General features: G+C 35.1%; 1 protein-coding gene across 1 annotated transcript; it reads right to left on the reverse strand.

Annotated features, from left to right (window-relative positions):
- Positions 1-204: 204 nt before the first annotated feature.
- On the reverse strand, positions 205-7,841 carry LOC103340266 (SIN-like family protein). Its single transcript, XM_089043242.1, has 12 exons — positions 7,291-7,841; positions 7,004-7,180; positions 6,810-6,884; positions 5,453-5,617; positions 5,107-5,154; positions 4,108-4,214; positions 3,957-4,010; positions 3,321-3,372; positions 2,431-3,059; positions 1,473-1,688; positions 1,103-1,223; positions 205-506 (listed from the first exon to the last, which is right to left on the reverse strand). The coding sequence occupies exons 1-12, from the start codon at positions 7,669-7,671 to the stop codon at positions 435-437; spliced, it is 2,097 nt and encodes a 698-aa protein (XP_088899368.1). The 5' UTR covers positions 7,672-7,841; the 3' UTR covers positions 205-434.
- Between the last annotated feature and the right edge of the window lie 4,832 nt (positions 7,842-12,673).

The following is a 12,673-nucleotide window of genomic DNA, read 5'->3' on the forward strand; positions in this document are numbered from 1 at the left end:
ATCTAAAACCACTGTGGTTTAGACCATTAACCACACAACGAAATACCCCAACAATAGAATTCTTTTCAACTATTCATCCAAAAGATTTCATAATAAAATTACTAAGTTTTCATCAAATTTCCAATGTATATGAATGTGTTTTAAGTTTGGTTAATAACGATAAATCTCGTATAGCTTGTTATAGAGGAAACAAAGATAACACCGTGTTGAAAATGCGCCTGCATAAAACTATCATTGTACAGGTTGCTGTGTATCGTTCTTTTTCTTGTTTTGGCTTTGGCCGCCATGGCCATGGCAATCCAAAAAAAAAATATTACTAACATAGCACAACGATGTACTTCCTGAAAAAGAAAGAAAAAATGAATTTGGCAGCTCTCTATTCCTTGAACCACCGGTTAAAATTTTGTCATAAATCCATCATCAGGTTTCCAAAATTAGTTCGGACTGCCGTCACCGCTTTTTAAGATCCAAGCAGAACCCTTGAACACGCAAAAATCATTCATGACCTGCACAAGTAAGCAACTTCTAATGAGAAATTATTATGGAAGAATCATACTTCTGGTTAACATGCAAAAGCAGTCATCGCTGATAAAGTATTTACACTGCTACACACAAGGGCTGAGACCCCTCCTAGACTGTTATGTAAACATGTAAAAACAAGGAGTATAAAACTTAATTAAACCGTGATTCTAAGATTTGGTTTTCATTGCCACTAACTGAGCCCTCATCCCTATCTTTCAGTACAGATGAGGTTAAATGAGACGCAACGTGCAATTCCATGCCGAGGTGCAAGTGCAACAGAAAAGCAAGGGATTTTATCAACTGCTAGTAACGTGGTTCCAGAAGAATCAACGTGTTTTGCTGACTGCTGATATACAAGAACCATATAACTGGGTTCAACAACATAGTTGAAAACATTGGGCAACAAGAAGACGACACCTATGGTTTCTTTAGGGGTTTCTAGAGCCTAGGGTCTTCTCACTTATTTTTAAAAAAATTGTTGTGACAAACAGTCAAAATAAAGAAAGGAGAAAATTTATGTTAGGTCGCCTGACAACCAACGTAAACCTCCTTTAGATCACAAACATAAGAAACAACTAACCTTGTTGTATTCGTTAGTGTTGATGTCCCTCTGAAGAGCAATCTTGGCAGCTTCAAAAACCTCACCCCTTTTAAGCTTAGCATTAGGTCCTTTTGTGCATAGTAGATCAATAACAACTTTCCTGCAAGAACAAACACAAATACAAAGTAAAATAAGAATATAACTTATTACTTAACAATACTTGCAACTGATGGAATCTCGCTCATTCAGAAATCACCGTGGAACACACACCACAACATCATCATAGTTTCTGGTAAGAAAACAAGTGATTCTTGTAACCTCTTCTGTTAATATATCATCCCCACACCAAGGTACACAACATCATATGTTTTAGGCACTTTGTCAATAAATAGATGAAAATGGGAACAACCTCAATCTGTCATGCTCTGAGTGCTCTGGCGATGATTTCAAGACATATAACCCATGTATGTCTGCTGCAACTTGACATACCACTTTATGCAACTCATGTTGAGGAGCATCAACACCATATGCTGCATCAATCACCCTTTTAGTTTTAGGATCAACCTTTGGAAGAGAAGATTTTCTGACTGCCAACCGCCGTAATCCTTCACATATGAGCCGAAAGCTGCCAAAAAAATTGCAAGTCAAAACTACAAGATTGAGGCAGATACTTCCATCAGTTCTGACAACTTCATGATTGCACCATCATATTGAGAACAAAGAGCGTCAATACTGTACAGTGTAAACTGGATAGGTGTAGGACAGCAGAAACCTTTTCAAAAAATAATTTAATTAAGTATACTATGAAACTACCGTTTTATAGTTATAACCTTAATAATAGAGCAACATTAATAGCCATTCTAACAGGATTAAAATTCCAAACTAAAATATGAATGCTAGTATTAGTTCTTTTGTTCATCATGCATGTTAATCAATTAAATCTGATACCCATAACTGTACTAATTAATGTTTCCTTACACATTTTACACGAAAATTTGAAGTAACTTGATAAAGTAATTGCCAATGCTAACAATGACCTAAAATTTGGTAGACATGACATTCATAACCAAAAAATTAAATTCAAAATTTTAACTAAGAAATAACAAGAGACAATAGAAGTAACGAGGTGGCGTAAGAATTCAAAATCTTACACTGCTGTCAAGAGTTAACTAATTCTATCTCTTTTTCTAAAACACCTGGCTTTTCATAAAATAAAATAAAAGTTGGAACTAGCAGAACTACCTAATGCTAGCAATTATAATTCCAGTTCAATGTCTACTACGGAAAATCTATCAGAAACTTTTTTATGCATGAATGCAGCTTCACAAATTGTGAAATGTGCAGAGGTTACAGCTCAAATCACCTACTTGCAAACTTTGTGTTCTTGAAGAACTTCCTTTATAGCCTCTGGTAAAGCTGCTCGAGTTTCATCTGACATGGTTCTTCCCCCAATCTGTACATCACTTGCACTTTTTGTCGTACCTTTATCAGAATTCAGTGACTTGCCAGGCTTACTAGTCATACAAGCGTTCTTCACACCACGGTCAGTATGAGCTTTAAAGGCATTCGCCAACTTTTCTTCCATTCTTTCCCAGTTCTGTTCTTGGCTTTTAAAGATGTCTGGGTAGAGTTCTTTAAAAGACTTATCTGACTGCTCTTTTAATTTCCAATCTTGAGAGGAAGGTCTTGAGACAGCTAAAATTTTCAGGGATTCATACGCATGATTTTTATGGTTTTGTGGGAGGTTCAACTGTGAATTACTGATTACAGTGTTCTTCCTAAATAAATTTAGGACGTAATTTCTAGCTGTCTGCCGAGTGACATGATCTCTATCTTTCATATCTTTGGATGGATATAGCAATAAAGTTTTTGGAACCCAGAGACCAGAGTCCAGCAGTAACTGAGCATGCTTCTGAAGAACATCCAGAAGTTCTTCCCCAGTGTGATCAGGAGCGAAGTACTTCTTAACATCACTGAACCGACGAGCTACAGGTTCCTGTTATGGCACAATCTTGAATTAATGGATTGCTCAAGAACAGGCCTAAGAGAGTGTGCTTCTGAAGGTTATGAATCCACTGTCATGACTTTAAGGATTTTTCAAAAATAAAGACAATGATGGAAAATTAGCCCCAGTTCCATATGATGGAAGGCACAATGCTAATATGAGGTCAGACAAAAAAGGTACGCACCAGCTTCAAATTTATTACTATAATATTATCAAAACACTAATATGTGGCTTAAGTAAGTTGCAACCAACCTCAACAAGCAACTTCTTGATACGCTCTTCCAGAGGCAGGGAAAGTAGAAACCTAAAACGACATTCATTCACATATTTAAATCAAAATCAAAATAAGGTTAAAAAAAAGTGCTAATGTTTTCATTCAATAGCTATGTCCTTAACAAGTAAATAAATAAATATGCATAAATGTACACAAAACCAGGTGAACAAACAACTTTGCTTGTCCACCAAAATGACAAACAGGCAAAAACAAGAGCAATCACCATATAGTATATATTTCTCTTATCGTTTATCTAGCCAGCCAACAGGATTAAGATAACCAATAAATGAAGCACTTCACAAAGGGAATGAGAGGTCAACCAATAATTTTATATGACAATGTCTTGGTTGCTTCTCGTGAAATTGTAAGACTCATCTTCAAAATTTCAAATACACATCCTCTGTTTTCATGCAAGATTAAAAGACCCCTTCAGTTTCAACTTTTTGCAAAACTATTAAAAGAAGGGCAAAATTGATACTCCGCTTACCTCTTTGAAAATTTAAGATGATGCTTTCAAAAGTACAACTTAATGAAAGGAACTCAACATATTACAGTTTGCAAGATGTTAAAGAGAAAGGAAATTGACGAACTCAATAATATGAAAATGACCGCACCTTCTTGAAGAACCTTTGCACGTTCTAGGACACAAGGAGTTAACATAGTCATACCTTCAAATAACAATAAAAATTTAACCATTATAATTTGAATTTCAAAAGCTTTTAAAGAATGGGGGGAAAAGGTAGTATTGGGGAATAAATAACATACGGGCTCATTGTAAACTGTATAGGAAAACTTTCTTGTCCCACCATCCTTCGTAAATATTTGGCCGAAAAATCACTTTCTGAGGAATGATACTGAAGTGGAACCCAACTCTGAAAGAGGCAGAGGAGGAAGATATTATCCCAACTAATCTAATAAAATCAACCACCGCAATGCACACAGTCCTTTGTAGAAACTGAAACACACAACACCAAGTACATTTTTTTTATGGTAGAAATCAAGAAACGAAATCCGAAGCATTAATTCCACGGAATAAGTTAAGATAATAAAGCAATATAATCAAAGATCCTGTAAAATGTGAAATAACAATTCAACAAGGCAAACACTGTTGCGAATGTTTGAAAAATCGCTAAAATGGTAGTGATCCTGCCATGTTTGGAATGCCTGGGAGAACAAAATGTCTAGTGTTTCCAGACATTCAGACAATTTTCATCTACGACAGCAAAATAAACGAGCAATCATCAAAATACTTGGGCTCCAAAGAATGTATCTAGACCGGCAAGATAAAGAATGACCACCAGAATGCTTAGTCTACAGAGACGAACCTCACCAACAATAAATTTATCCATTTTCATAACCAAAAGAATAAACCATGAAAAATCTCTAACATATCCTTCATACAGTTCATTATAATATCACCCAAAAAACGAGTTAATTGTTAGAAATAGTCAAAGGATTCAACTGAAAGGTATAACCCCTGTCTCATAGGAAAACAAAACTGCTTACTTATGAACTGCACTTAGAAATAAAGCTTGGTGATGTCATACTCAACTAAGTGATCAGAATACCAATTTCTTATCTGACATAATGCTACTAAGTAGTAATATTTTCTCCTAAGAAATCCAAATTCATAGCAGGAGGGGGGAACTAATACTTCAATGCCGTCAGATCAGAATGAAAAGAATCATACTAATAAGCAAAGTTCATTAAATAATCCTCATTCTGCACAGACGTTTGAGATTATAAATGGTAACACTCCCATACCTCTTCATCTTCCGTTTTTTTCTCAGTTGAAGACTCCATCCGCTTGGTCTGAAACAAAATAGTTTCAAATGGTTCATAACATAGATTCAACTGTTATTATGTACCACATAAATAAAGTTTTGAAAAAACAAAACAAAACTTGGATCGATGAGATGGAGTCAGACTTCAGGCACTGGAGTTATAGAAGTCCAAAACTGCAGTATCATTGTAAAATCTAAAACTAAATACTTGAAAGATTTTAATAAGTTCCAATATGCACAAAATGGGTCCAAATCCTAAAAAATTCTTCACTATAGTGCCATAATTTCGTACAAAATATCAAATTGCAGAGAGAGAGAGAGAGAACCTGCTTCTTTGATGGACCCAAAGATGTTTCTTGTCTAGACTCCTCTATTTTAACTTTAACTTCTGCATCCCCTGTGACACTGTTCTTCCTTCTTGAAGAACCAGACTTCAAATGTTCCAGTGACGGTCGGAGCTGCACAACTTTATCAATAGGATTCAAGTGTAACTGCAAGATAAAGAAAAAAGCCAAAACCTCTTTCAATGCTTCTACATCAATGAGTCAAACCAACACTGTGTCGCAAAGTGAGATACTATAACTATAACTATAAAAACCATTTACTCTCGCAAGAGATGCTAAGAAACTACTAATTACATTGCAACATTTGTGTGTAACCTTAAAAAATCTGTTGGTATAATTGCATGTGCAAAACAACCAATATAAAGAGAACACAGAAGGACAGTTTGTCTGCATTTGTGTGCACATATGTCTAGAGAGGGCATCCATTGTAAATTTATTTAAATCATTAAAAAAAATCAATCATAGATTCAATGAAATAAATGCTCAACTCCCATCTACCAAGCAAGCCCATATATTCATGATTTCACGAGCACTTTTTTAAATGAATCACCTTGGGGCCTAGCATGATATGACACATTTGACCAACCAAAGAGTGTTGGATTTGTGCACTACCATGCTCAGTCTAATCCCAAAACAACAAAAACTCATGCTTTCTGGCCAACTTTTACCAGAACAGAGAGACACATATGGAGGAGAAGCATTTAGCAGCCTAAAATTTACGCAAGAACCCTTTCATGAAACTTTATACAGGCCTGAAAGTGAACCTTGTCGGGGTCTGAAGACACTGTTAAAATCCAGTAACTAAGCATACATGGGCATTCAAGTAATTATTCAAACCTAGCTACCTTTCAACAAATTAACACCATTCATACTAAACACGTAACCACTTCCAAGGTAAATATTCCAACACTAGTTCAACTATGCATATTTTCAAGTGCAACAAGTGTATTCTCTTCAAAAATAAAATACTGTTTATATCATCTGAAATTTGATTGGAAAATTAATTGGCCTACAAGCTCAGGAGCCTTTCACAATTTTTCTCTTTTACTTCAAAAAATCAAATTGAGTCAATTTGAGAGGATTATCAGCCACAAGTTCACAACACTAAAGGTCATTACTTCTTTCCTGGAATCATGGTCTCCTCAGACGATCTTAATGACAAACCACCCTTATTGGAAACATCTATCTCTTAAACTCGGGATGGCTGGAGTAAACTCATATGCAATTGCCTAAAGAAATCTAGCTCATTTACCAATCTATAGTAATATAGTAAATTCAGCCACATTAAACATAAAATCCGTGGATGATACTTCAAAAGGTCAAGAAAAGTTGCACATACCTTATCACCCATCAAAACCCCAACAGCATAGCCAGTTCCAGTTGTGCGAGTTGGCTTCCATGTTGTATACAAAGTCTAAGGAAAAATCCAAGAACACAAAACCACACTGCATTACATAACAGTGTAGGCAACAATGTCACAACATCAAAAACAGAATTAAGATATAGCTACAATCTTTATGCAAAAAAATTGACCTGCTTAGTCATTTTAAGTCTGTTACCGCAATCTTCGTCGTAATTCTTAGGGTCAAGATTAAGAGACAAATCAATCTCCATTTCTGAAGTGGCAGGCTTCAGCCTCACCTCCTCGCACCGGTTCTCCAACTCATACGGTCGCCACCATGGCCTCAGAGGATATTGCAATACATACAACTGATAAAGAAAGATCAAAAGAATAAAGAAAACATTTCCCCAAAAAATAAATAATAAAAATTAGAGCAACAACGAGCTTAAGGGGGAGAAAGAGAGAGAGATTGACAGACCTGAGAGTTGTCATCGATATGAGGATTGAAGAATACGTCGATTTCACGCACAACTGTGTCTTCGACATCGTCTTCTTCCATAGGGTCGTCATCTTTTGGTTCTTCATCGGTTTCCATTTTCAACCCGCCATTTGACTCTTCGTTCTTGGGCGCGCCATCGGTTCCTTCTTCTTCTTTCTTTTCCGCAATTAGGGCATCCAGTTCTTCTGGTTTAGGTTTCAGCTCTGGCTTTTCGGGTTCGGGCTCGGGAACCTGTTTCGGAGGCTCTTGTTTGACGACGGATTCGGATTTCGGTTTCGGCTTGGCCTTGGAGGACCTGGGCACGAATCTGCTGGGCCGAGCAGCAACCTGGCTCGGCTTGTCGAAGTCGTCCAGGTCCATAGTTCTGTGGTTTTCTTTGCTCCGGTGAACGGTGAAAATGGAGAGCAGAAAGCTGTCACTGTGAGGTTTCTTGTGCGCGGTTTTTTTGTTTGCTTGGGGGTTTTTGGGGGTGAAGTGTTTTGGGCGTGGGGTTTTTACAAGTTACAAAGGCAAAGCAAAATTATTTTTCTTTCTTTTTCTTCAATTTTTATTTTATGGTTTCTCTATTGAGATAAATGTGGTTAAGGTTTTTTTTTTTTTTTGTTGGTTGAAATGGCGGGCCTAATTTTTATTTAATTTATTATAAAAATTGCATAGACCTTCTTCTGAAGCCCAATTAAACACAATCAAAAAAATTTGCCTCCTGCCAATGGGGTTATACTATAGTGAAAAAATATGTTTGGCCTAAGATAGTTTCACATTGAAAACCTTTAGGCATTAGTGTGTGAGTAAATTCCACTCCCCCTTCCTACCTTTGATATAATATATATATATATATATATGCATCTTCAATGCTTCATATTTGTTTTTAGCAAATAATGTTCAAATTCATTCACATATAACAAATTTTGTGAATGTATGGCAGCCCAAAGGGCCAAGAATGTTCAGAACGATTGGCAAATTCGTTTTGATTGGGGCGCGCCAAAGCCCAAACTACAGTGCAATACTTGGTCTGCATATCAGATATTAAACTTGCAAAGCCATTTTCTCTGTCTTTTTTTAAAAAAAAGTTTTTTCATAATCCTAAACATTTGAAGAGAGTTTAACTTCATCTTTGATCCATGCCGGATTTCAAATCATGGACAAAAAAAATTTGGTAGACATTGTGTTTTGGTAGAAAGTTTGTTGGCAACTTGGCACTGTGGAAGGATGTGTTGTTGGATCCTTGTGTTACTGAAAGGACCACTCCAAAAGTAAAGGAAACAATAAAATCATGACATATAACAAAAAAATGCTTTTTCGAGCCTTCAGCTGTCCCAATAAAGCTTCACAAAATGATACCATAAAGAAAATTTATCAAATTCATGGTATCATGAATTTGCAAATTTACAGTATTCGAGGATGATCTTATGTTATGTTTGCAAGATGGTCTTATTTACCATGTCCAAAATTAGGAGGGATGTGAATTGCCAAGTTGTATTTCTTCCCCTCGTTTGTTTTTTCATTTCAATCTTGTTTCAAAACTTAATCGAGCGGCCAATTTTATGTTATTGTTAAGGAATGAAAGGTTAAAATGAGGAACTCAAGTGACATGAAATAAGTGACACGACAGTAATCTAATTTATCAAAAAAGTGACATTTTTGTTCACATATCTTGTTCTTTCAAGTGAGCAAGTTCTGAAGATTCAATAAGGATACTTCAACAGCTGTCCCGCGAGATCGTGATATTGACAAGACGTAGGAGAGGCATTGTGGTGCCCGGAAATTTTCTTTAAAGGAGTTTAGGTATTTAATGCTTTTTGGTGAGGGGATCTGAGGAGTTTGATCCTATTGCCTGGCCGAATTCGGAGTTTGCTGCTGGAAGATCAAGTAAATATCGACGAAACTGGTTTGCCAAACAATTTCTCCGGGCTCATTGGCTTTGAGATTGCTATAGTTTGATCAGAATCAAGCAACCAATAAAATGAGTAAATTGAATAAGTGTTTACGTTTTTTCTGTTAAACATGTCAGAATGTCGAGTATATTATTGCGTGTATTATAGTTATTTTTTTTGTTGTTGGTTAAAAGCACATATCTATTACAATAACTAGTTTTTGATTCAACGTATTTCTTCTTTTTTGATGCTGAAATAGGTTTCAAGTTCGAATCTACTCCCATGTTCATAAGAAAACAATATATATATATATATATATCTACTCACAATCTAATAACACAATACACCAAATTACTTGGCAAGAAAATTGGTGTGTAATGTGTGTTCTTTGAACCCTTTACATCTCATATATCATATCCATGCACAAGCATGATATGGTGAGACAGTTAAATGCTAATTGGCTGCCTAAAATGACATGTACATTATTAGAAGTTATTCTAATTTTGTGTTAGACGTGTCGATGAAAACCCAATACATCATAGTCTCGACTCAAATACAAATCGATTACTATTCTAAATTTGCCTAAAATAATTATTCATAGGTTAATTAGTCTCGTCACTTTCACACTCTATATTATTGTTTGCGATCAACAGTTCAAGATCTAATGTGTACATAGACAGAGAACTACAATCTAACCATGTGATGTAACATTAATTCATTCTTGCATTTTCATTTTATTATATGGATACAAGTACAACATCATGACTCTTTCTAGGGGTTCTTTCTTTTTGGTGTGATGGGGTGGGGGTGATGGATAGAAACTGTGGCCACCGGCCACCACTCTTGTCAGTTGTCCCTATCGCAATTGCAAAAGTGAGGAGAAGGAATCAATCACCTTTTATTTCGTTTTCTTTTAAGTGAAGGCGTCAATGAAGACGGGAACCTATTAGAAAAGTTTGAGATATACATCCACCTTTCCCATCTCTCTTTCAAACCAAAAAAAATATATGGTAGGAAATTGGTATTTAATTAGTCAATGACTTGTAGTTTTCCATTATGCACAGCTGACCTGGCAAGCTACATCATGAAAGGAACAAGAGAGGGAAGAAATTAGAAGAGAGGTTTGTGAAAAGCACATGCATCATGCATGGTCCATCGACATGCATGGGAAGATAAAAAAAACTGATCTATTCCATTGAATATCTGTTTTACAATTTATAATCGAGAGCCCGTTTGAACTTTCGCAAATCTTTTGCTCCCTTTTTAATGAGGAAAAAGCCACACTTTTTCTTTCCTTTTTTGTGTGGGCATGCATATGCACATATATAACTTTTAAGATGCATCAATGAGCCTTGTATTGGGCTGCACAAATTGTCACGTTTGTGTCGGTTTTTAATCCGAAGGCAAAGAATTGTGTCAATCTCATGTAGTAGCAAAAGAAAAATCATGCACGGCAGTCTTTGAATTGATAAATATACGGTGAATAACTAATGCCCAAAAAATTAAGATCTCATGCCCTCAGTTTAAAATAAAATTAATGTCTATATGTGTATATATATGCAGTCCTCTTCCATTGATAACTATAAAATAAAATAAAAATAAAAATTCAATTTGAACCCTGTATTTTTCAAGTCTTTATACAAAGATCATTTTTGTAAAAAATCTGAAAAATTGAAAATTATTAAGACATCTAATTGTAAGCAACAAAATAGACGAACATGGTACTTGAGAAAAGACTAAAATAACAATCATCTAATTAAGTGGTCAAGTGATTTCGGAAAGTAATTTTTTGGATATATGATCTTTGAGGGAAATATATAAAACGGTTAGAATTATTGAAAAACAATATGTGGTGGACTCTAAAGGGATGTCCCTCAATTGATGCTCATTACGTATATGTATATATTAATGTTAATTATACTTTTATCATGAAATAGGTCCCAACTTTCATCGTTTACATATTAAACAAAGTGGATACGTACTATTTTGATCTCAATTATATGTGGATTTCAGATATTTTGTAGTAACATAATAATTATTTGATGTTATCAATATCGTGAAAACATTCATTGCAGCATGGCCAATAGATTGATTATTTTACCTGCAAATCCTGTCCCGAAACTCAGATTTGCACCAATATACCAGAAGATGGACCCTAACTAAATTTAATAGCACCTGTGTTTTCAAGGTAGCAATTGTCACCAAGTTGAGGGACAGAAGCTACATGTGGACAAAAGCAAAAGCACCAGTAGGGTCGTTCGTTCATGTCATGATCACAATTTAAAATCATCTCATGGTTCACAAGAGTTTTGTTTAAGCTTAGCCTGTATTTTGGTAGTTAAAATCTTCATCATCTAATTAGTTTTTGACCTAAACATAATCCAAACTCGAAATCAACGTCGTCCTAATCATAAACGATAATATTAGCATAAAAATATAGATAGATGATGAGTCTAATGCCTGCGGTGAGTTTTTAAATTTGGAAGTTGCTAATCTGACTAAGCCTGTCTATTTTCAATTTCTTGCCTACTTAATTAAAATCTTAATCTCAATTTGATATCAAATTGAGAATGTGATTGGTCATTGCCGTCTCTAAACTGGGTGGAAATCCATCCAAAGGGCCCCACACAATGCCTAATTGAAAAAAGAAATGCATTCCAAGTCAATGCAGGTGAAGTGGACGGTAGAGTCTGCATAGAAAACTTGCCGGGCTTTTGGTTTGTATTTATTTCTTAGCTCAGCCTAATTGTCTTTTGCTTATGTTAAACAGAAATTTAAACCTGAAATAATACTACTTTATATGGTATTTTTTTCCCCACGTACTACATGTTTCAAAAGCATGTAATTGTACGTAAATAAAAGGGATCAATTTTGTCAAAGCCACATGCGTGCACGTTAAGCGTACAAATGCTTTTCTGATTGGGCTTTAGCTGGCTCGCTCTAAAGATGACAAATTTTTCACAGCAAATTAGGAAATATTGCTGCAAGGTTCTTTGTGACATTTTATCAAACACTTTTAGTCACACTCCTTGAGCAGAAAAGTCAACAGAGATAAGGGAAAAAAACCTAAAATTAACATACCCCAATTCACCTACATATTTTAGTAATATAGTTTCTACATTTAGTTTTAGTTTTAGTTTTAATTTTTATACAAACAATAATTTACTTTAATATAATCTAAATTATAATAAGGGGGATTCAAATTCGAGTGCTGAGCGAGGAGCACATCTACTATAGTCAATTTGATTAATCTCATATATGTAGTTTTCGTTTGAATAGTCAAGTTCTATTGCATCATTTTATAGGTTAAAATTATAATTTGGAACTATAAATTAACAAATGTTCACATGACGAAAAATTGGAGCTTAACTTAGTTTAATAGAAAATCTGTGCATACTTTATTTTGCTAATTTATCGACACAAACGTGGTACGTTTTATTAGTTGAGATAAATAATGGCTTTTGGGAGGATTATTACTTGTTTATTTT

Source organism: Prunus mume, linkage group LG8 (genome assembly GCF_029339155.1).
Source record: "Prunus mume cultivar Tortuosa linkage group LG8, ASM2933915v1, whole genome shotgun sequence".
In the NCBI taxonomy this organism is placed as follows: Eukaryota; Viridiplantae; Streptophyta; class Magnoliopsida; order Rosales; family Rosaceae; genus Prunus; species Prunus mume.

Excerpts from the sequence above, each read along its gene's own strand:
- LOC103340266 (XM_089043242.1), bottom strand. The coding sequence starts at position 7,671 with ATGGACCTGGACGACTTCGACAAGCCGAGCCAGGTTGCTGCTCGGCCC. Across the intron at positions 7,181-7,290 it reads ATATCGATGACAACTCTCAG|TTGTATGTATTGCAATATCC; the intron begins GTCTGTCAATCT and ends TTTCTTTATCAG. Across the intron at positions 5,155-5,452 it reads TGGGTCCATCAAAGAAGCAG|ACCAAGCGGATGGAGTCTTC; the intron begins GTTCTCTCTCTC and ends ATTTTGTTTCAG.